General features: G+C 42.2%; 1 protein-coding gene across 2 annotated transcripts in view; it reads right to left on the reverse strand.

Moving 5' to 3' along the window:
* Nucleotides 1-150: 150 nt before the first annotated feature.
* The window catches only part of KDM4C (lysine demethylase 4C), a 190,452-nt gene continuing 165,528 nt past the window's right edge, over nucleotides 151-25,074 (reverse strand). For both annotated transcript variants that reach the window (XM_053372018.1, XM_053372015.1), the window contains 4 exons: nucleotides 22,176-22,346; nucleotides 8,820-8,939; nucleotides 3,949-4,041; nucleotides 151-375 (listed from right to left, as the gene is read on the reverse strand). In XM_053372018.1, the coding sequence (XP_053227993.1) occupies nucleotides 199-375; nucleotides 3,949-4,041; nucleotides 8,820-8,939; nucleotides 22,176-22,346 (561 nt within the window). In that variant the 3' untranslated portion in view covers nucleotides 151-198. The remainder of the gene's footprint in view (nucleotides 376-3,948; nucleotides 4,042-8,819; nucleotides 8,940-22,175; nucleotides 22,347-25,074) is intronic.

The raw sequence follows: 25,074 nt of genomic DNA on the forward strand, positions 1-25,074 counted from the left end.
ATATTAGCCCACAAATCGCGGCCCTTCAGTTAAGAAACACTGTCTGCGCCCGAGATATTTTTAGATCAAACTCTCAGTATGTGTTTGAACCACAAGCTGCATGTCAGACAAAAAGATGATTACCTGTCCTTTTTAAAAACCCCACATCCCCTCTGCACACAAAGGAAAAGAGAGCAGGTGATAAGTTCACTTCTTATTTTATAATCCCTTCTGGCACTTCTTCTGGAACGAGGTTTTCAGGAAACTGCGGTATCCGGGGTCATCCACATACTCGTTCTTAAATCTGGAGCTCAATACCCTCTGCCTCTTCTTTTCTCCTTGTATAATATCGGCTCCATAGAATGTGTCTTCAAACCTCATATCAGAAGCTGTAGACTAAAAAGAGACATTCACTGTAGGGTATATTTCGTACATAACGAAACACCACATAAATAGTTTTCCAACTCCGGTGTATTCTCTTCAAATAAACATAAATCTCAACAACCTCTTCAAGAGCACGAAAGTCTTTCTACTTAATGGTCACAGACCATCGTCAGTTCAAGTTATATACATTCATAAATCAATGCAGGCACTGAGTGGAGATTAATCTTCGAAGTTAGTCAAGAGAAAGCATGTAAATCTCTAATGTGGATCAGCTTCCTGGTGTGTTTACAAACCATGGATGGGATGGACCTTCCAAGGGGCTGGATGCTTGAAAACAGATTGAATCATATGGGCTGGTTACCCATAATTTGATAGATGGGCAAGGGCAAAGGGAGGAACACCCATGGTGAGAAAGGAATGCATAAACCAAAATGAATGAGCTCAGATTGTACTGACCTCTGCCAGAGAAGACATTGTTATTCAAACAGTGATTGGCCTTCTCCTTTCATCTGCCTGGCTCTCTTCACTTGTCTTGTTTGCAAGTAAGCCTTTACTCATGTACAGTCGTACCTTGGTTCTCAAGCGTAATCCATTCCAGAAGTCTGTTCAACTTCTGAAACGTTCAAAAACCAAGGCGCGGCTTCCGAATGGTGCAGGCGCCCCGGAAGCAATAGCCGACAGCCACATCAGACGTTAGGGCTTCCAAAAAATGTTTGAAAACTGGAACACTTACTTCCGGGTTTTCGGCATTCAGGAGCCGATTTGTTCGTCAACTAAGCCGTTCGAGAACCAAGGTTCCACTGTATAGGCTTCTTTCGTCATGGTCAGTCGAGCTGGTATAATTTTAGGAGGAGGTAACTTTGATGTTGCCATTCTTAAACAATCCTAGCCAATCTACTTCCAAGTGCAGCTGCCATCACGCTGCACATACTTTATAGTCTTGTGATAGCAATGAAGGTAGAAATGGCCATCTGGCCGGTGTACTCAAGATCCAGGGTTTCAGTCCCTTGCTCTGAGTACAGTCAGGAAACAGATCTCCAGAGTAGCATACTTTGCTAGGCTGAGCTAGAAGAGAGTCTTACTGACTTCTCGTCAAAAGATTTTCCTGATGAATGGGGCATTACCAAAGCCAGATGCAAAGAGATTTCTGGATACTAGGGTATTCCCGGATTTCAGGGAGCATTATAACAATATCATTAACTCCCCTGAAGAGTTAACATTATTACAGACAGAAGTAAAAATGATCTATAAAACTATCACGATTTCTAATAAATGGCAGAAATCTACTATATCTGCAGTGCTATTCTAAGTTAAATGCAACAATAAAACAGATTTATGGAACATCTAGTTAATTATAAAGCCCATTATGAATACTCTATAAAACAATAAGTAATAATGGGTCATTTTCCTCAACATAATTTTTGCTTTTTTAAAAAATAATCAATCCGCTGTTCTTACCAATTAAGTTATTTATTGTACTATTCAAGAACCATCTTTCCCATGTATGCTGCTAGGTACGTGTTGAAGCTACAAACTCTGTTTCATGATTCTGAAACTTGTAGACTAGAAATATCTCAAGTTAATGCATGATAGAGACCTTTCTGGTCTACCAGGGCATCTTCCAAAGTGCCTACAGGTGGACAATATGTTTGGGAAGAGTCTTAGAGCTCATTGATTGGAAAGAAGCAAGCCACGACCCTGGGCTCAGATGTAACTCTAAGCCAGACCATGGCTTGTTTCCTGGGATCAGCAGTGGAGGAGGGAAGCATGATGTATCAGCATGCTGCATATTCACATTTAAACCAAAACGTAGTTTTAACAATAGTTTAAAGTGACATGACAAGTCAATGAAAAGAAGGCAGCTTGTAGTTTGAATGTAGACAAAGAGAGAGATAGAGAAGAGAGTTTAGCTGTGATTTTGGGGTGGAACCGTAGAGAGGTTACAGCAGGTATCATCTGGGAATCTGACCCAGGGGTAAGGAAATTTGCGGGTGCCTGATACAGAGTGCTTTCACTCTATTTAACTCCGAGTAGGATTGCTATGTATAAGACTGAATCAGATAAGTGCTGGAGATGCAATGAGGTTGAGGGTACGTTCTTTCATATGTGGTGGACCTGTAAAGGGGTAAAAGAGTATTGGGAAATAATTAATAATGAATTGGGAAAAAATGTTTAAAAGTACTTTTCCTAAAAAACACAACAGAGTCCATTTTTGTTGGGGGATAATTTTGTTGGGGATAATTTAGATGGAAATTCGCAGGTGTCAAAAAAATTTATCTATGCCACTACTGCGGCCCGTGTTTTGTTAGCCCAAAAATGGAAAACAAGCGAAGTCCCAACTAAAGAAGAATGGCAACTTAAACTTATGGAATATGCACAGCTTGCGGACCTAACATATAGAATAAGAGAACAAGAAGAACGTACGTTTAAAGAAGATTGGAAAATATTTATTGAATATATGGGGGGGGGGGAATTGTGTACACTTGAAAATGTTGGCAGCATTAAGATAAACTCAACAGTGTAAACAAGTTTTGATGGATGTAATAATGGAATACTGAACAGTATAGTTTATGTAAAATGTGTGGGGATTTATGATATGCAAAGTGAACCATGGAAAGAGAAGAAGGGAAGTCATTGACATTTTAAGGTTGTTTAAATGAATATTCTAAATTGTAAAACAGAAAATTTAATAAAAGTTATACACGACAGAGTGCTTCCACCCTGCTCATATATTTGCAAATAAAGTGAACATTAGAAAGACACTGTAAGTCTCCAGTGCTCTCATAGTCAAAAGAAACTAAACCCTGTAGAGCTACAACTGGAACTTCTAAGAAGTGTTTGGATTTGATATCCCGCCTTTCACTCCCTTTAAGGAGTCTCAAAGCGGCTAACATTCTCCTTTCCCTTCCTCCCCCACAACAAACACTCTGTGAGGTGAGTGGGGCTGAGAGACTTCAGAGAAGTGTGACTAGCCCAAGGTCACCCAGCAGCTGCATGTGGAGGAGCGGGGAATCGAACCCGGTTCACCAGATTACGAGTCCACTGCTCTTAACCACTACGCCACACTGGCTCCCAGTGTGGAGCATAAGAATGAAGAAAGGGTGTGATGGATTGGATCAGTGGATTTGGTCCAGCATTCTGTTTTCACAGTGCCCACCCAAGATGTCTGTTGAAAACCTTCAAGCATGATTTGAGCACAAGGGCACTTGCTCCTCCTGCAGTTTCCAGGAAATGGTATTCAGAAGCACTACTGCCTCTGACCAGGCAAGTAGGGAGCACACATGAATAATGTGGAAGAGGGAAGCAACATCAAGGTTGTTTTCTGGGGTGGGTGAGTTCTTCCTGCTTTCACCGGAATGACCGGCTTATGACAAGCTGCCACATAATAGCATCCAAGGATCTAGGGAAATGATGTTTGCAGGCTGGATAAGGCTTGATCTTCAACATCTGACAAGACGCCATGGGGCAATTGTAAAAGAAACGCATAAGCACTAAATCTTTATAAAAGCGGTGAGGATGATACAGAAATTCAATCATCAACTTGTGGCATTTTGCCCCAATTTCAATGTGTTTGTCGGTACTTACAAATCGAGCCCGCACTCTTTTGGGCAGTTCTTCATCCAGAGTGTAGATTTCTTCCCTTTTCGTTGCTATCTGAGAACCATCTTCAAACTCCACCTATTTATATATATAAAAAAAATACGGAAATTCTTCAGATTACAATTAACTGCATTATTTGAGATTCTGTTACTGGTATGGGATAGCACAGGCAACAAAATATTTTAGCTGTTCAATGCTCATCTGCATGAAATTCATACACAGCCACTCCCTCAATAAAATGACTTACTTTACAAGGTCGTCCAAGGACTGACTTCTAACCTTCTTCTTCTTTCTTTAGTTAACAGCTGCTCAGAGCAGCTGCTGCTGCACTTTAAAGCTTCCCCCCTGATTTCCTTAAAGAGTTAATAGCTCCTGGTAAGTGTGACTGCTTCTGCTCACATTGGAAAGTGGGGCTACAAATGCCCCTGGGTCAGGCAATGGGGCTGATGATGTGCCTTGCCTTTTTTTAAAAAATCTGTATAATGCCACACTGTGCTTTTTCTACACTACTCTGTACTATTTTTATACACTGCCTGGGTATTTCTTTTTAATGTAGAGTGGTTTACAAATTTGGAGATAAATAAATGCAAGGCAGCGAGTCATCCCTCCCATCACATGACCCAGGGCCCAACGTACCCAAATGGTTAATCTAATTCCCCAAGTGATAAGAATTAATCTTTCTGTTTTCAAGGTTGTGGAAGACTTATGTCAAAAGGAGGAAGGTATGAGTGATACTAAAGGAAATGCCAGTTAGCAGAATTATATTGAATCTGATGGAACTTCTTTTAAAATAGTCTGTTCAGAAGATGAAAAGCTTTATCATGCTTAGGTTTAGATCTAATCCAGTATGAACCCCTTTAGCAGAAAATGAGAAAGGGAATGCAGCAAGGTGTGGGGAATGCTAAACGACTCGGCTGCTGCAGTCAGTTGTGCCTTTCAGAAGATCCAAGTTACTTTCTTTGACACCACTTTTCCAATTCCAAGACATGGATGTCTGGTACTTCTATAGCTTTGTTCTTTGTGCTCTTGACCAAATGTGGTTGTTTATTTTTAAAGTTCAAAGTGCCCATTGAAACAAATGCATTAATAATGATAATCATAATCATAAATTCAGAGATAAAAAACTGCATACAGTGGTGCCTCGCAAGACGAAATTAATCCATTCCGCGAGTCTCTTCGTCTTGCGGTTTTTTCGTCTTGCGAAGCACGGCTATTAGCAGCTTAACGGCTTAGCGGCTATTAACGGCTTAGCGGCTTTAAGAAAAAGGAAACAAACTTGCAAGAACTCGCAAGACGTTTCGTCTTGCGAAGCAAGCCCATAGGGAAATTCGTCTTGCGGAACGACTCAAAAAATGGAAAACTCTTTCGTCTTGCGCGTTTTTCGTCTTGCGAGGCATTCGTCTTGCGAGGTACCACTGTAAGTACATACACCTTACTCAAATATGTCTAAAGCCTTCCTGACAGTATTAAAAGATTTTTGTTAGCCCAAATATTTTCAGGGTAGTGATATTAGTTCTGAGTGTGTGTGTGTGTGTGTGTGTGTGTGTGTGTATAACCACCCACTGCCTGACAGTCAGAGATGAGATGAATTGTAGTCCAACATCAGTGTGTGTGTGTGTGTGTGTGTGTGTGTGTGTGTGTGTGTGTACAGGCTCCCCATAACTGATAATCTCCTCTAAATCTAGGCATAATATACCACACAAAAGCAGCCAATGTTGTCCAGATAAAACTACCATACTATGCGGTTTCAGCTCTTCCAGAAGATTCGGCCGTGTGTCTGCCGCACCAGTTAATTAGAAACCAAATTCTATTCTGTGCTGGGAAAATATTTCCAAATTGTAGAGATCTAATGACAAGTAATGGCTCCTTTAAGTTATTCAATAGGGGTTTATGGCAGAGAGTGTCAATAGATCATCTCTAATGAGTCCAAATCTGAACTAGGCTTGAGTTGGCATAATGTAGACCACTCAGTTTGTCAATCACTGTCCATATTAATTTATATCAGCCCCAAGAGACAGACACACATAATAATAAAAACCACTACTGCAATAATATGTCAGTAACATTTGCTACTTAGTTCTCTCTATGTGCTTTTCTTGCATCAGGACATCATAAATTAGCAGTTTAATTGGAATTGCTGGAAAGCATTTGATTAGGTACATGGGTAATTTAGTCATCTTCATAAGCTCACACATGCATATTAAAAAGGGACACACAAGCAAAATCGTAAGACAATGTTTAAGGCTCAGGTTTCCACTTAAAAAATCCTGGCCTTTTTATTATTACAGATCTTCACAGATTTGCAACACTAAAACAGTGACCATGTTTTGATTTCCCATCACACTTCAGCATCTGTAAAAAGTGACATGGAAGTGCCGCCTAAACCCAACTAGTTCAGACCGAAGCTCTATGCATGATTAAAATGAGCAGGAAGCAACACTGTGCCAAACAGCTCTTCTCTCTAGTGCCATTGATAGAATGCACACGTCTGAAAGGTTGAGATTTTGTGCAATCACAGTTCTGTGCAATCTGGAACCCCAAATGTTCCAGAAGCCGAGATGTGCAAAGGCTCCTTCCTTCAGAACTTTGCATTCTGTGTGCAGACACCAGGGGAAGGGGTTATTTAGTATGGCGCCACTTCCTGCTCATAAAGGTAAAGGTACCCCTGACCGTTAGGTCCAGTCACGGACGACTCTGGGGTTGTGCGCTCATCTCGCTCTATAGGCCGAGGGAGCTGGCGTTTGTCCACAGACAGCTTCCGGGTCATGTGGCCAGCATGACTAAGCCGCTTCTGGCGGACCAGAGCAGTGCATGGAAACGCCGTTTACCTTCCCGCCGGAGCGGTACCTATTTATCTACTTGCACTCTGACATGCTTTCGAACTGCTAGGTGGGCAGGAGCAGGGACCGAACAACGGGAGCTCACCCCATCACGGGGATTTTAACCGCCAACCTTCTGATCGGCAAGCCCTAGGCTCTGTGGTTTAGACCACAGCGCCACCCACTCGTATGTTGGTGTTAATCACTAAGTAGCGTAATAAATCTGTGGTGCTAAATGTTTAGGTTTAGTACATATTAAGATTTAAACCTGTATGTTATTCTGGTACGTGTTATAAGACAGTATGAAAGTGTCTAAGAAAGGGGTTTATGCAAGGGGTTTGTGGTGTTAAATTAGTCTTTATGTATAAAGACTATGTGTTAGACTTTGAGAATGTAATCAAGATCCATGTGCATTGGAATGTGTGTACCTACTTCTGAACATCAGCAATTAGCACGTGAAGAGTTAATTAACCTATGTAAACGGTCTAAGTGTGTACGTCTTTAATCCTAGTCAATTAACAAGTGTTGATGAAGTCTGGGGAACTCCTTTGTTGATTAACCATTAGTATTTCAAAGCACCAAAAGAACTGACCATTAGAATGAGAAGGCTCGGTTTTTTTCAGAACAGCAGAATGAGGAGAGATGCCTAGGCTTAGACTCAAGTGTGGCACTGCTGTGAGGAACAAATCCCTCTTGAGATGATCATGCTGTCTCTCACAGAAGCAGGCCTGGAACACTGGTGGGGTAAAAGCAGCTGGCGGCAAGCTTCACAAAGACCACATCTGGCAGGGAAAGGGTTCAGCAGTTTCTTTACTGCTGCCAAAGAAAATGGCATTAGGCCTGAAGGACATAAGTATTTTCTGGCATGGGAACTGTAGTGCATAAAGGTGTCCTAAGCAACATAAAGGTTTCCCCCACTCTTTCATTTCTCCTTTTCTCACCCTCCATACAGAAATGTTTCCACAACCCTACAAGAATGTTATGGTTTCTTAATTGGAACTGCTTTGTTTTAAAATGCCACCTGTCATATCATCTTTCTGCTTTTTTTAGCACTTCTTTTTTGCCTGATCTTATTGTTAGAAGATAGGACACATGGTCCCAAGAAATGGGCAATTAGGGCTCTCATGTGACCTTGGAAAGGGCACTTAAATCCGACTAACAGGAAATAATTCTACTTCTAATAAGGCACATGTGCTTACCCTGAGTAACTGTTTTTAATGGCCACAGTTGTCAAGAACAATGGTTCATCTTACATCATCTAATTTTATGTATCTTAAAATGACTCTGCAACAACATTTCAAGTTATTTTCATTTCCCATCTGTTGAGGTATTCATACTAGTGCTTCATAGCATTTCTAATACAAGGTATCTGAAGCACACAATTCAGGAGTTCTTGCCACAGCCTATTGCAAGGCTGCCAATACCACTGTGAGGAATTCACCCCACCTGCTGCAGTTACGACTCGGCCTGGGGGTCAGCTGTAAGAGGCCAGGCACCACAAAAGACCAGGATAGGCAGCTTAAGTTTCAAATGTCATGATGCTCTTCTGAGCCTTGATTAATCCACAGCTGTTGAAGGGTATCTTAAGAACATGGCCATTAAACTGGCCCATGGGCCTAGAAGTTTGAAACGAGGTGCTCTTATGGTGAGCTGTAACTAAACGATGATCCTGACAAGGTTTCTCTGGAGATCTGAGTTCACTTTTATGAACACAGAATTGGGTTGAAACAAGTGATTCAGGCTTACTGACCTTAGACATTTTCTGTATGACTAAGTCATCCCTCCCACCCTCCGACCACTGTAAGCAAGGCTACCAGTTGTCCAAGCAGAGGTGAAGCTAGGGAACACTCTCATCTGGAGAGACACAAATTGAACCACAGGTACTGGGCCAAAACATATTGCAGACTGTCAGTTGGCTATCCCTGTTAAATAAGTTTTCATCTAGCACAACCAACATAATACTGGCCATATAATGAGCACCGGAATCCGACAACCGAATGAAGGTTTTCAATTTACAGATCACTAAATGCAACTTACATTATGCATGTAAGCTACATTGGTTCCTAGATATTTTGCACCATAAAGTTTTCCATCTGGCCATTTCACTTGAACGACTTCTCCCTCTGCAGGTGGGCCCAGCTTCAGGCAATCTCGGCTCTGGATCAAAACAAAACAAAGAGATATCCGGTTATTAAACAGGGAGGTAGAAAGACTATGTATGTGTATGGCTCAGTCACGAAGGGAGTCTTCTTGCTATCCTGTTAGCACACATACAAAACACGCTCCTCCTCTACGAACCAAAGAGTGTTCCAAGACCCCACTCATAACAATACATAAGAGCAATGTCAACGTAACACAGTGATTTGAATGGCACAAGCGGATTCTGGTGATGATATGTATCCCAAAGAAAAGCCTTGCAATACTCTTTAGCAACACTCTCCCATCACTGCAGAGAGCTCAAAAAGTTAATGTTGTTAAGATAAAATATTTTTCTATTTTCTCACTACCCAGAAGTCTATGTAGAAGAGTTTGAAGAAGAGTTTGGATTTGATATCCCGCTTTATCACTACCCAGAGGAGTCTCAAAGCAGCTAACATTGTCCTTTCCCTTCCTCCCCCACAACAAACACTCTGTGAGGTGAGTGGGGCTGAGAGACTTCAGAGAAGTGTGACTGGCCCAAGGTCACCCAGCAGCTGCATGTTGAGGAGCGGAGACGCGAACCCGGTTCACCAGATTACGAGTCTACCACTCTTAACCACTACACCACACTGGCTCTCAGTGTAGCACTCACTGAGCTCTACAAAGGTGGTGGATGGGGGGAATAATAATAATAATAATAATAATAATAATAATAATAATTATTATTATTATTATTATTATTATTATTATTATTATTATACCCCGCCCATCTGGCTGAGCCTCCCAGATGGGCGGGGTATTCTCTACTCTTATCCTTGCATGGTACTCAACTGTCAGAATCCGAAGGCAGAATCCTAGCCTTGTTGGTAAATTAATGCAGCTATTAAATGCAGAAATACAGCATGAGATAAACACTTAGTATAGCAGCTTTCATTTGTGGAAATCAAAAGCAAATATAAGCCAATACCACCCCCACCCCCCGAAAAAAACCCTTAAAAATTATTTGAGTATTAGAAGGCAATAATAGCACAGATGTTCAGTTTGTTGGCAATCGGTGTAGAATTGAGAATGCCTTTCCCAATTAAAACATTGGAAGACCATGGTCACTAACCCATTGTTTTCCATAACAATGGTGCATTTTATTTTGCATTCTTCTAATACAAAGCGAAGACTCACACTTGCAAGAGGGCAATGAAACAGGAGAGGAGCGAAATTATTTACATTTAAGTGCTTCAGGATGATATACAAGTGTTGCCAGAAAATGATCTCAATCTTGATGGGAAAAATGCCACCCCTAGCTTTATTCAAACTGCCGGAGAACAGCTTTTACAGAAAAAAAGCATTTGTTAATGGCTCTTAAAGCTTTTGTAATCAGCGAGCATTCTTTCTCTTTGTGTGTGTTAAGTGTTGTAAACTCAGCTCCCTCTGGTGGTAGATTCAAGCAAGGCTAAAAACGAGTGCATGACTTATTTGGGCAATAAGGATCCTAGATGCCAACGACAACATTGCCTTGTATATGGACGCAGCCACAGGTTTCCCAGCCTAATAATCTTGCCTGAACAGCTGTACTTTCCATCCCACTGATACTATTGCATGTGCATGCTGTGAAGCTCCTTATATCAAGATGAAGAAAATCAATTCCCATCTTGATAAGATTAGAACTCTTTTCTGCAGATGATTGCTAAGCTCATTTCTACAAGCTGCTCTGCTACAGTGGGGCTTTGAAATAGATGGCAAGGTTGACATGTTACTTTGCAAGAGAGCTACCTAGGGTTTGTCATTCCAGTGGGGCTGAACTACCAGCATGTTGATTAGCAAGGAAATTGTGTGTGTGGGTGGGTGTGGGTGTGGGTGTGGGTGTCGGTTCCGGTCCTCAGTATACACACACACACACACACACACACACACACATTCAGGTAACTACTGCTGTAAATATAACAAGTGTTTTTCCTGCTGATTCTGAGAAGGAAAATGAGCATTTCTGCCATTGATATGATAAAATATATCATTTGAGGCACTAGAGAAACATTTTGCATTATGTTTCAGTTCACAACCCTGTATCCCGTCCTTTCAACATGAACAGGATATCTTCCCAGTAAATGAGGTGTGGATTTCAGGCCGAGTGTTTAATTTGGCACGGCATGATGCACCCCATGGCTGTAGACTTCCTCTGATGTTCCCTCCAGCTGCCAGAATCCTGCTGCAGAAACAAGTGATCTCAGAACTGCTTTTTCACTGCAGGGCCATGCAGAACTTGCTATTGGTAGTGACCCAGTGTTTGGCCAGGGTGAGGAAATTGGTACAGATGATGCAACAGAGGGTGCAAAAAAAAAAATCTAAGGTAGCGATGTAGTAAGACCCTGTGGCTGAAAATGCAAGGATAGGAATGCACACAGCAGCTTTCCCTGGTCTCTCATGTTTGGATGCCCAGGTTGAGGAAGTGATGCTTATTTTCATTTTGCAAGAAGACTGCCATCTGCTCTGTTTGACGGTGCCTAATAACCACCAGCCATTTCTCCATTATTGAAAGCAAAATGGCTCATGCATTCTATGTTGAAGTCTTATTGATAAAGACTTCCTGGAAACTTCCTTGGCTGCAAAACACACAGTGGTCAACTCTTGACAAACCAAGAAACGAAGGGGGGGGGGATTACACCAATTTTGCCAGAGTCTCCACGGGTTTCTTACGATATTCAGGGCACAAGAATAGGTGTTGGGTTTTTTTTACTTATTAAGCCCCAAATAGTAAAGGAACACAGAATACCTTCTCCTTAATATGCTACATTGGTCTTTAAGTTCAACCTGGAGAATTTTCTTGATTACCAGTGTGCCAGTTTCACAGCTAGAGATACTAAAAAGGCTTCTCAGTGGCTTCCCCAGCTGTAGATTTTCCTTCCAATGGTGGAGGGGTGGGAAACCTGTGTCCCGCCATTTATTGTTGGACTTCAGCTCTCATCAACCCCAGACAACAGGGCTCATGCTCAGGGATGATAGAAGCGACTTCTGAAGGGCAACAGGTTCCCCAACCCTGCCTTAGTGGTTTACCAAACGTTGGATACAAAGTCTTTTCTAGAAGTGCTGTTTAAACATATTTACAGGGCAAAGAAAAAAATCTTGATGTGGGATAATGGCTCTGTAAGGGAAATTATGTTAGAAACTGGTATTAACACTCTCCACAGTTGAGAAGATACATGAAGTGGGCCAAAGGAACCTCATAACAGATATACACCAAGGATGGTTAAAAACAAGTCTAAGCAGATTCAGGCTGCAGCCTAGGGATTCCCCTATAAAGAACGGTCCTAAGTGAGTGTGGGTTGTATGAACATAGAGAGGAAATGCAGATCAGTGAAAAGAATGTAGAGCTGGTGAGTTTTGCCTCTAGAAAGATTTTGGAGTGTTAGCTGCAATTTAGAGTGTCCACTGACGACAATATTTCCATTCTAATAATGTCATGGCCTTTATAATCAGTCTCTCTTACCAGCAAAAGTAACTGGATGGCTAATTACATTAGTAAATCACGTAAGCATGATAGTTATCTATTCAACATTATATTTATGCTTTTATTATTTATCATCATTATATGAATCTCCTAACTGGCAACTGGGTGAAGGCAATACCGGCCCGCCTTCAATATGACCCACCTCTGGTTTGGATTTTAATCCCATCCAGAGAAGAACTCCTGCTCTCTTGAATGTCTGATCTGCTCTGCTCATCTGTGGTCTGGCAACAACAGCAGTGGCAACGAATCTTTCTAGGCATAACATGCAAGCTGCCGGCCCAATATGCATAGCTGCTTTATTTTAATGTACACCAGGCTCTCCAATTGTCTTTGGTTGAATGTTTCTAAGATGTACCACTTTTTCTACCTTTTGATTAAAAAAAAGTAGGTGCATGAAGAAATCAAAGCTCCTACCAACTTTATAATGGGCTATTCACTGTAGTAATAGAAAATTTAATGATTGTTTCAGCAAGGGTTTAGAGTGGCAATATATATTTAAAAAGATTGCAAGAGAAGGAGTACGGGAACTGTCACAAAGAGTGAGCGCACACTGTTTAAAATCTAGGGGGAAAAGAAGGGTTCCTGTAGCAAAGTTGTAAAGGTGACTGAATTGGGGTTCCCTGAGATGGGAAGCGTATCCCTCAGGACTGAACTGAAATGTCAACAAGCCCATTCAGTTAATACACTAAATGCAAGCTGTCCATTCTGCTTAAGCCATTTCTGTGTGCATTAGCTTGAAATTTGGGTGTGAGTGATTAAGCTTTCACAATTGTGCATACAAAGTGATAGTTTTCATAAAGAACATGACCACTGTAATTAGTATTAACAGCTCAGCAATAGACAAGCTTATCATAGAAATATATATGATGACAGAGATGAAAGCAACTAATAAAATTTATCTACTCAAGCTATTAAAACTAATGGAAAGAAGAACTTTGAAAATTGGTTGCAAGCATCTCAAAAGCCTCTTTGACCATATCTAGCTTGGGAGAACTGTACATGCATGACTGTATGTGCTAGTTCAAACTGTTTGAGTGAAAGAGCCTGGTTTCTGAAATGTGTAATTGTCAGAATTCTACAGGGATCTAAGATGGAGCCTTGTTTTCCAATCTACTGTGGGACCCCAAACAGATTCACCAGCCCTCTTCATTGCCCACCCCCCAAAGCTTTGTCTTCTTTGATAAAAGCACAACAAAAAGTACTCCTCCCACAATGAAACTCAGAGGCTTCCCCCCCAACCGCCTTCCCCCACTTTCCAACTATTGTGCTCTATCTCTATATATCTGCAGTGGTACCTCAGAAGTCGAACGGAATCTGTTCTGGAAGTCTGTTCAACTTCCAAAACGTTCAGGAACCAAGGTGCGGCTTCTGATTGGCTGCAGGAGTTTCCTGCAGCCAATTGGAAGCCGTGGAAGCCACGGACATTCAGGTTCCAAAGAACATTCACAAACCGGAACACTCATAGAATCATAGAATCATAGAGTTGGAAGAGACCACAAGGGCCATCGAGTCCAACCCCCTGCCAAGCAGGAAACACCATCAGAGCACTCCTGACATATGGTTGTCAAGTCTCTGCTTAAAGACCTCCAAAGAAGGAGACTCCACCACACTCCTTCTGGATTTGCAGGGTTCGGGAGCCACAACGTTCAACTCACAAGGCGTTCAGGATCCAAGGTATGACTGTACGTATATGCACAATAATGCTGGAGCAATGAGAAAACATTTAGTCCATCAAGAATGTTTAAACTGCCCCTAATGAGAGCCTGAGAAGCAACAATAATTCTGTGGGATATTTTATTCTTATAAAAAGAGCAGACTGCATCCTTTTCTTTGAGCTGATGGAAGCAAAATGGAATTAGGTGTTGTAGTGTTAGATGGAACCTAATGAAACCTATACAAACCCTGCTCTCACAATGCACTTCAGCGCATTCACAGTTGGGTAACACGTGCTTTAATTTTGCAAATACTTCCCTTATCAGGTTATCCATGGGTTGGGGGGGGGGGAATGGATTGGGGGTGGGTAGTGAAGGCTGCCACTCGGATGAGAGCATCATGTGGATGCGACAAAAAAATGGGGAGGTGGGTAAGACTGAAGCAGCTTCAAATCCACTTTAAACTCTTGTGTGGATGAGCTCAAAAACTGGAAGCAGACAGAGAGCTGAGTTTCTCTCTGGAAGAATCTGAGGGTACTAGTTGCACTTCGGGGTGTTTGTGGAGTGTTAAGCGGTGAATCTCTACCTATGCTCACCCGATATAACTGTAAAGAAATGCAAATATTACAGAATGCCACGAGCCTCCTGCAGCTTCCTTCTAAAGGAAGCTGAATCTTGGAAGTACATAATAGGAATGATATACAGCACAGCCTAATCAGCAGATTACACAAGTTAACCTCTCTTAATAATTGCTGGCATGTTTCTGTTGGCATGACATCAATCGTTGCTGAAGGGAAAGCCGCTGCATAACGTTATGTGATAGAAAATGCCATTCTAAAATCACATTTCCTTACCAGTTCAAATGCAGGATCGGTAACTTATTTATTTATTTTAAAGAGAACAAATAAAGTAAACACTGCAAGTAACAAAGCTACTTGATACACACCCTTCCCTATTGTTCTAATGTGGGTTTTCCTGGCTGGATCTAGACACATCAAATAAAGTGTTTCAAGAAAACACGCCTTAAACCTCCAAGTGGGAAATCACATTGGCGGAAGACGTAACTCCACAGCGCCATCTGGTGTCACAGTGTTATAACGAATATAACATGCTTTTTCTTTACTAATGTAGCTGAGTCTCCAGTCTTCTGACAGCTGAAGCATACTTGGTTTCTGAATTAAATTTTGAGGCATGCCTCACTCTTATATCGGAAAAGTTTACCTTTCATGCCAGGCCAGAAGGACAGTGGATTATGCAGAGACTCAGTGGATAGCTCCCTCTGTGTGTTGGTACACTGGAATCACAAGGGTCTTTGTTTCATTAATTTATTTCTAGTAGCACACTGACGGGATGCGGGTGGCGCTGTGGGTTAAACCACAGAGCCTAGGACTTGCCGATCAGATGGTCGGCGGTTCGAATCCACGCAAAGGGGTGAGCTCCCGTTGCTTGGTCCCTGCTCCTGCCAACCTAGCAGTTCGAAAGCACGTCAAAGTGCAAGTAGATAAATAGGGACCGCTCCGGTGGGAAGGTAAACGGCATTTCCATGCACTGCTCTGGTTCGCCAGGAGCGGCTTTGTCATGCTGGCCACATGACCCAGAAGCTGTACGCTGGCTCCCTCAGCCAATAAAGCGAGATGAGCGCCACAACCCCAGAGTCGGCCATGACTGGACCTAATAGTCAGGGGTCCCTTTACTGGAGTCTAAACTAGGGTCCCCTAGCACACTGACAGCTCTTTTGTGGGACACTAATTGGCTATAACGTACAGCCATTGGGCGCTCATGCACATGTTCAGTTATGGAAATCTGTGGCTAAGACATCCATGTGGGTGGAAGAACTCTTATTTTTAAATAGCATTCCATTTGTCATGTTATTATGCTGACGTTTTTGTTCAAATGCATGATCACGAAAATGTGCCCAATTCCATTACAAAGGAAGCCAAAGATGGTAATTTGATGTTTTGTGAAATTTAGGTGTATTTGGAAATGCAGAAGTAGTCTTTAGAAAATTTCTGTGATGTACTTTTGCTGTCACATTTCTAAATGGCTCTCTTCCTTTTTTCATAGCTGGAGATGAATTTGAAGCACAGACTGATGGGGCTTAATCGTCACCATTCTCATCTCAGTGAAGGCTCTCTCGGGTCCTCTGTTTGAAAGGATGCAGTTACATTAGTGTCAGCATAATTCTGTTAAGGGCTCCGTGTATCAATGTTGGCTTTAAAAAAAAAAAATGAGGAAAAATCCTCAAATTTCTATTCATGTTTGTCTCTTTCGGGTGAGGAAACATCCATTTTGGAAAAGGCTGGTAGACCAATAATAATAATAATCTGTAAGTTGTGTCACATTTACTTGGATTGACAGCCTGAGTCATGTAGTAATATGTCTTTTATTACTGTTTTTGACTGCTGTGACTTGCAGGCTGAGTTTAACTGCACAGTGCTATATACCCCACAGAATACACATATTTGGGCATTTTTAATACTGAACAGAACAAGAACACATGGGCATTTGGAATATCCTCTGAGAGTCTTGAAAATGCAGCACAGTCCAAAGACTGAGATACATTTCAGCATTGGTGTTTTATAAACTGAAATGGAATATCTTCTTTTCTTTCTCTCTGATGGCTTTAGACTCCAGTTCTATAAACATGTATGTTTCTAACATACATGTGGCTCAAGGGTCCTGAGAAATCTGGATACAAACCGTACCTTGACTATGAATGCAATGGAGTGTCCATGGCCAGGCCACTAGCTCCCAGCCGCAATTTTCTCACTAACGGTTTAGACTCCAGTTCTAAACACACTTAAATGACCAACAATGTAGATCAGTGAACAGTGCTACAGTGTGGACTTTGGAAACTGGGACTCAAATGTCACTTTTGACTATGAAAGCACTGTGGTTGGTATCAACCCAAAGTCATTTTCTCAATATGAGATAAAATAAGGGTCATGATATAAACCAGAGTTTCCCAAACTTGGGTCTTCAGCTGTTTTTGGACTACAGTTCCCATTATCCCTGGCCGCTGGTCCTGCTAGCCAAGGATGATGGGAGTTGTAGTCCAAAAACAGCTGGAGACCCAAGTTCGGGAAACTAGGGTTGCCATACGCCTGGAATTTCCCAGACATATCTGGAATATTTCACTTTTTGTAATATGGCAACACAACTATTATTAGCTTCCTGAATATTTATTTGGTGCTTATATGCTAAATACACAAAGCAGCCCCCTGTGGGGGAAAATAGGTATTTTTGTGAACCTCAGGGTGGCTCCTATCTCCAGAATTCATGATCCATTGCTGGTCCTTACAGAATGCTGCCAGGACCTGTGTTCAGTCCTAGCATGGGGCGGGGGGAGAGTTTCTGGAGGAAGTGGGTCAGGCAGCATTCTGAAGCAGGCAACCAGAGCAGATGACTGGCAAGCAGGGGCAGTATTTACTCAGAGATTATGAGTTAGGACTAAAAAGCCAAAGCTATCAGAGACATGTCCTAGGGAAGAGACTACATGTTGCAACAGGCATTGAGTTCAAACTGATCCCCTTTATAGCTACTGGGCCTACCTCTCCTAGGACCTTTCCTTTTGATGGACAATGGAGATTCTTAAAGTAGCAGCCCTCAAGTTCGACACTCCTTGATATTTCATTATTTCTGGCTCTTGGAATAGGGGGTATTGGTTCCATGGGGTGGGGGAGGGATCTGGTTCAGGAGATGCAATCTCTGGGAGTCCAGGTTGGGGGACCCATATTCAGATGGCTCCAGGCTGCTCAACTCAGGCTGTGTCAGGGCTGGTGCTATTGGCACAGCTGACCCCTCTCTCTGTGTGTCAGTGTCCAAGCCACTGGGTAATGACATACATGTGAGGGCAGACTACAGGATAATGTTATTGCTACATGCTTCTCTTCCAAAAATATTAGGGAGTAATGTTCAGAACTGTATGCACAGAATTCAGGATCTAATCTACAAGGGCAAACTATTCTGGTCTTAGATATAGTGGCTGAGAACTAGAGGAACTCACACACACAATCCACATCTGATTTATTTATTTATTTTGGTCAAGTTTCTTCCTCTGCAGGGATGACTGGAAAACCACCAAAATGCTCTTCATACTTCCTCAAGTTAAAAATAACTTAGGGTAAGCTGGAGACGCATTCATTTTCATTGATTTGAATAGGTATGCTTAACATAGTTGGACTGTTGGATTTGGTAAACGTTGCTGTAAATTTCAAAACATGCAGTAGAAACAAAGACAGTGTCTTCCCTGACCTGTATGAACCAAGGAACTGAAAATCTGGGGGGGGGAAGGCTGCAATTTCCCCCAAACCCCTTCTTTCTCCTTGCAAGCAATCTTACCAAAGGCTGTACAGATACGAAATGGTGGCTTGTCTCCCATAAATGCAATTGTGAACCAAACGGAAATTGTGCAGTGGCTTGAACACGTAAAGCAGAAAGCTTTTGCTATCTTTGTGAGCTAGCTGAACAGGGAAACAGATTAGAGAAATAGCTTCTTCAATAGGCAGCAACATTGCCGTCGCACAAAATTTGATGAATAAGTCCTCCCAGTGGCACTAACACCTGATATGCACATTGCACGGATTAGGGAGGCAGGGTTTTTGGGGGGGAGGAATCCTTCCTGTTACCGATGCTACAGGTATATTATCTAATGAAAACACACAAAGATTTCTCTACGGAATCTGAAAGTTCTTTGGCATTTGCTTCAAACAATTATATGTTGTTCCTCTACTATCTGAGAAGCACTGAGGCATATCCAGGCCTGATTACATTTCCTCTTAGCACCAAATCAAACCACCCCACTTGGGTGGTAAGCAGTTTTCCTCTCTCCCACAGCTCAAGCTTTGATGCAGGTGGAAAGAAAACGGTGGCTTCCACTAAGGAACACAGCCTCATATATCTCAATGTTCCTTAAATCAAGGCATCCTCAATCATTAATGATGCTTTTTATAATATTCCAAACAAAGAAGTAGCTTTTCAAAGGGCCGTAGCAGGAATTTAGCTGCACGGCTTCCTTTATCACCACTTTTTATAAGTAAAGACTTAGCAAGGAAAACAGTATAATCTCTGCTAATAATGTTTGAAGGACAGCTTTCCTTCCTGAAATCAAAGTAAGACAACAGCAGAGATCAGCATGCATACCTACAGGCGAGCGAAGATGGACATTTGTGATAGCAGGCTTGCAGCATACTGACCTAGCCTGAAGATCGTAACACCTTGGCCAATTTCATTGTGCTCTATCCAGTAACACTACAGGGAACAAAATGTGTTGTGATTCTCCCTGCCCACAGCATAGAATCATAGTATCATAGAGCTGGAAGGGAACCTGAGGATCATCTAGTCCAACCCCCTGCAATAGAGGAATATTCAGCTGTCCCTTATGGGGATTGAACCTGCAACTTTGGCATTATCAGCACCGTGCTCTAACCAACTGAGCTATCCAGCTCCAGCTATCCATGTTCTATGCTTTATATTTGCAATTCGCAAAGGAAAATACATGACCAATGCTTTTTTTTTAATCCCATAGTACTATCTGTCTGCCAAATTAGTGGAGCCAAACTAACACTTTCATTCTTTGTTGCGTCTCATCAATCTTCCTGCCTCCAATAGAACTTTATAGTTCTTCAATGTCAATAGCACTCATTTTTCCTACATTTGTTATCTACAAACTGAACGCCACATGTGAAGTTCTTTGCTGTCAATCCCACCACGTGAGCACAATTCTGCAGCCTTTTTCATTTATTAGGTAGGCACTAGACTCACAACTCAAATCCCAAGTTGACCATATAAAACCTGTGTGATCCTTATTCATTGTAGTTGAAGCTCATAGGCCTCTTATATAAGAATGTGTACAAACATCTGACAGAAGTTCCTGTTTCTCTAGAAGATACCTATTTAAATGCAGTAGGAGAGAGTACTGTGTCCAGTTCTGGGCACCACAGTTCAAGAAGGACATTGACAAACTGGAACGTGTCCAGAGGAGGGCAACCAAAATGGTCAAAGGCCTGGAAACGATGCCTTATGAGGAACGGCTAAGGGAGCTGGGCATGTTTAGCCTGGAGAAGAGGAGGTTAAGGGGTGATATGATAGCCATGTTCAAATATATAAAAGGATGTCACATAGAGGAGGGAGAAAGGTTGTTTTCTGCTGCTCCAGAGAAGCGGACACGGAGCAATGGATCCAAACTACAAGAAAGAAGATTCCACCTAAACATTAGGAAGAACTTCCTGACAGTAAGAGCTGTTCGACAGTGGAATTTGCTGCCAAGGAGTGTGGTGGAGTCTCCTTCTTTGGAGGTCTTTAAGCAGAGGCTTGACAACCATATGTCAGGAGTGCTCTGATGGTGTTTCCTGCTTGGCAGGGGGTTGGACTCGATGGCCCTTGTGGTCTCTTCCAACTCTATGATTCTATGATTCTATGATTCTATGATTCTAGATTCCCAGGATAATATGTCACATGGACATAGAGATTAGCAAAACAGGACAGAGAGGTAGACATCTTTACTGGCTAGTCTTCTAACACCTCATGAAGACTTCACAAGCAAACCAAAATGTGGGCCTGAAATCACAGCAGATATTTGAAAAAAGCATTGTTTAAATACAAATCCATCCAAAAGACCCCAACTGTCAGATAATGTACAAGATTCAAGATGATGACTCATCAATCATGAATATCACAAAAACAACTGTCCAAAATCACATACTCTGCACTGGCTAAAGAGTTCAACAGTTGGCTCTCAGGACTATTATACCTTAGGAGTTTGAAGTCCATACTTTAATAACAACAACAACAACAACAACAACAACAACAACAACAACAACAATAATAATAATAATTGTTTGTTTGTTTATACCCCGCCCATCTGGCTGGGTTTCCCCAGCCACTCTGGGAGGCTTCCAACGAAAGATTAAAATACAGTAATCCATCAAATATTAAAAGCTTCCCTAAACAGGGCTGCCTTCAAATGTCTTCTAAAAGTCTGGTGGTTGTTTATTTCTTTGACATCTGGTGGGAGGGCATTCCACAAGGCGGGTGCCACTACTGAGAAGGCTTCCTGCTTGGTTCCCTGTAACTTCACTTCTCGCAGTGAGGGAACCACCAGAAGGCCCTCAGCGCTGAACCTCAGTGTTCGGGCTGAACAATGGGGGTAGAGACGCCCCTTCAGGTATACTGGGCCAAGGCCGTTTAGGGCTTTAAAGTTCAGGACCAACACTTTGAATTGTGCCCAGAAACCCTTTCAGTATTTTTAAACATCTAAAACCAGATGCTGAGCCAGCTTTGCAACTTTTTTTTCTTTTCCGAAGCACAAGGGACAGAAAGGGAGAGGGCCTGCCTGAGGAATAAATGTATTGCTGCCATATCCTGGCAACGTCTGACTGATGTAATGGAGCCTGAAGAATTTTGACAGGAGGCCAGACATCAGCCCAAGATGCAGCACTCCCAGGATGAGAAAAGTGCAAAGGGACTAACCACAATACCAGAGTGCATGCAAGTTGTGTTACGTGCAAGGCAAGGCAGAATCACCCTGAATTTACTGCACCATATAAGAACATGAAGCACTGATTAATTGCTATAATAAAATGTTGGTTTAAACATGCACTGAAATGCATGTTGTGAAATGTTGCAAACAATGCCATTTCCCTTCTGATTTAGTATCATTAGGCAATGGAATCTTACAAACACATCCAAGATGTAAACAAGTCATCATACTAGATTCATGAGAACCATTCTGCCTATTACATATTTGAACATGGGCTTTTTCTCAATTCATCAAGGAATTTTGTAATATTATCTCTCAGAGACACATTACAATATGTGGAATTCCCACTCTAATATCTTTTATTAAAAACATACTTCTTATTTAATTAAAAGACTTTGGAAGATTAGTTTTGATTCATTTGACGAAATGGTGGATACTAATTAGAACAAACAAGGTTGGGAAGCCCCTGAGAAAGTAATAATTCTCTGCAGCAAGAAATAGCAAACACAAGCAGAATATTAAGTTAATTATCCCTGTTGAAAGGTCAGAAGAAATTGTTCAATTTTCCTTATTTAACTTTCAAAAATAAAAATAAAAATCAGTTTCTTAAAATAAATACTTACCACAATGTCTTCAGGGAAGGTGTCCCGGCTGAAGGAACCGTCATCAAACATGACTTCGTAGAAAACTTGAGATGTAACTTCTTTTACTCGGCAGCTATAGTACCGTGTGTTCCTGTGTTTCGCTATGACAGTTTGGCCGGCTGAGACCGTTTTCTCGAAGGCTTTGGTTTTCTAGAAAGCAAGAATTAAACACACATAGTTATATCAGCCACAAAATTTGTCTCTCTCGTTTCAATCCACTGGGTCCTGTACATCTAAGGATTCTTTGTGTCTGATGACCAGGAGTCATGAAAGACCTGTGCTCAGAGATCTGAACTGTTTGCTGATTTGCTATCAGACCAAGTTTGAGGTATTACTATTGATATATAAATCCCTTTAAAAATTGAGACCAGCTTACAACTACGAGATCACCTTACCCTACATGTGACCACATGACCACTTCAATTGGCACTGCTGTAAGGTAAAGGTAAAGGGACCCCTGACCGTTAGGTCCAGTCATGGCCGACTATGGGGTTGTGGCGCTCATCTCGCTTTATTGGCTGAGGGAGCCGGCGTACAGCTTCCGGGTCATGTGGCCAGCATGACTAAGCCACTTCTGGCGAACCAGAGGAGTGCACGGAAACGCCGTTTACCTTCCCGCCGGAGCGATACCTATTTATCTACTTGCACTTTGACGTGCTTTCGAACTGCTAGGTTGGCAGGAGCAGGGACCGAGCAACGGGAGCTCACCCCTTTGAGGCGATTTGAACCGCCAACCTTTTGATCGGCAAGTCCTAGGCTCTGTAGTTTAACCCACAGCGCCACCCGCGTCCCTTTGGCACTGCTGTAGGTGCCACATAATACCCGTTCCACATTTATGAAATCGTTCAGTATGGCAGCACTTACAACTTTGGAACTCCCTGCCTATTGAGATCAAGAACCTTCACTGTACTCTTTTTGGTGCCTGCTAAAAACATTTCTGTTTAGACAAGCCTACCCAGGTGCTTAGAAAGTTGAAGTAATATTCATCTCTTTTAGTATTTTAACTTTTTGATACAGTGGTACCTCGGGTTACATACGCTTCAGGTTACATACGCTTCAGGTTACACACTCCACTAACCCAGAAACAGTGCTTCAGGTTAAGAACTTTGCTTCAGGATAAGAACAGAAATCGGGCTCCAGCAGCGCGGCAGCAGCAGGAGGCCCCATTAGCTAAAGTGGTGCTTCAGGTTAAGAACAGTTTCAGGTTAAGAACGGACCTCCAGAACGAATTAAGTACTTAACCCGAGGTACCACTGTACTTTAAAGTAGGGTTGCAATTTTTTCTTGATTTTACTGTTTTATCTTTTCTAAACTGCTTTGAGGGTTGTTGTTTTTTAACAATCAAGCGATGTATAAATTTTATGAAATAAACAGATGAATGAAGGCCTTCTTTGCCACAGCCACAACTGTCAGAAAGCAACTGTTTAGAAACATCTCCCTTAGCCCAAGCCGCTTGCTTCTAGAGTCAAGAACTTGCACAGAAAACGTGATGCATTGTAGGTGAGCTTTTAACTGAAATTGATAAAATATAATTTGTCTTGTTTCAAGTGTTTTATTGAGGGCTAGTAAACAGACCATCAATTTATCAGGTCTCATATGAAATGTACATGGGGTGAGAGAGAGTTGTGGCTTTGCTGTTCCATCTTGCTTGTTTTTCACTCTCTTCCCACTTCCTAATAATCTGCAGCTGCTTCCAGGTCTGTGCAGAGGTTGTAGCGACTTCTGAAGCCTGGGCCGGGAGTCTTGTTAGAATAAAGTTATAAACTCAAACAAAAAAAGCAGCTGGTCCCTGGCTTAGCCCCACCGAGGCAAATGTGCCCACCTTCCCCCCACCCCTCTGCATGGGCCTGGCTGCTTCCCTTCTCTTGCCAAATCCCAGCTACCACTCCACTGCTTTCCTCCAAATCTACCTAGCATCCATTTCATCTGGCTGTCAATGCCACCTTCATGGCTGAAAGGAGACAATACAGCATTGACAACGCAAGAGGCTTTGCTTGGCGAGTCCTTCTTACCAGTCACACATTCAGCAATGCCTCTTGCATTCCCTAAAGAGCTCCTGAGAACAGTATTGCCGACGCCTTTACCACCAACACTAAATAGAGAAATGGTTGCAGCAGCAGCAGCATCCTATTGAAGTGACAGACTGTCAAAATGCTATAGTCATTCTGCTTAAGGTGTCTCTGAAAGCCACATACAACTCCAAAGATCTTTTTACTGATGCTAAAATCCTATGCGCAGATATACATTTGTTTGCTTGCAGAACTGGAGATGAAAATCATGGCTCACAGCGGTCCTGAGGATGCATGCAGGTACCTGCTTTGCCTGCAGTTTCAGAAGCATGGAATCATTAGCATGTGTCACACTGCCACACAGGCTTCTGCAATCGCCACTTGCAATCAAAATGAGTGTATCAGCTTCCAGTAGATAAAGCGTAGATTAAAGAAAGCTCGTATCTATTACAAAAATGTCCAAGGGTTCATCACATTTTCAAACCAGTTGCTACATTTGGGTAGGGCCTTATGATATATATGGTGAGAAACAACGGCTTTAGGATTGCTTCATTCTCCGTTGCTCTGGGGCACAGGGTAGCAGTGTGCCAGGCCAAGGAGATCTCTGTCTCAGGCATTCTCATGAGCCACTGGTTTCCATCACCCAGCAGGCTGCTAATCGGTGCATGGAATGTCTGAGAAAGGAAATAAATGGAGAGAGCGTCTTCCCTCTCTCTCTGCTGCTTGCACTGCAGCACTTATAACCTATTGAAAGGTAAGACGAAGGAGAGGGGATGTGTTTCAGGTAACTACAAATCAACCCACTCACCAATCTGTACCACACACTGCATGTAGCACATTTCACTTTGTGTACAGTGGTACCTCAGGTT

Source organism: Podarcis raffonei, chromosome 17, assembly GCF_027172205.1.
Source record: "Podarcis raffonei isolate rPodRaf1 chromosome 17, rPodRaf1.pri, whole genome shotgun sequence".
NCBI classification, from domain to species: Eukaryota; Metazoa; Chordata; class Lepidosauria; order Squamata; family Lacertidae; genus Podarcis; species Podarcis raffonei.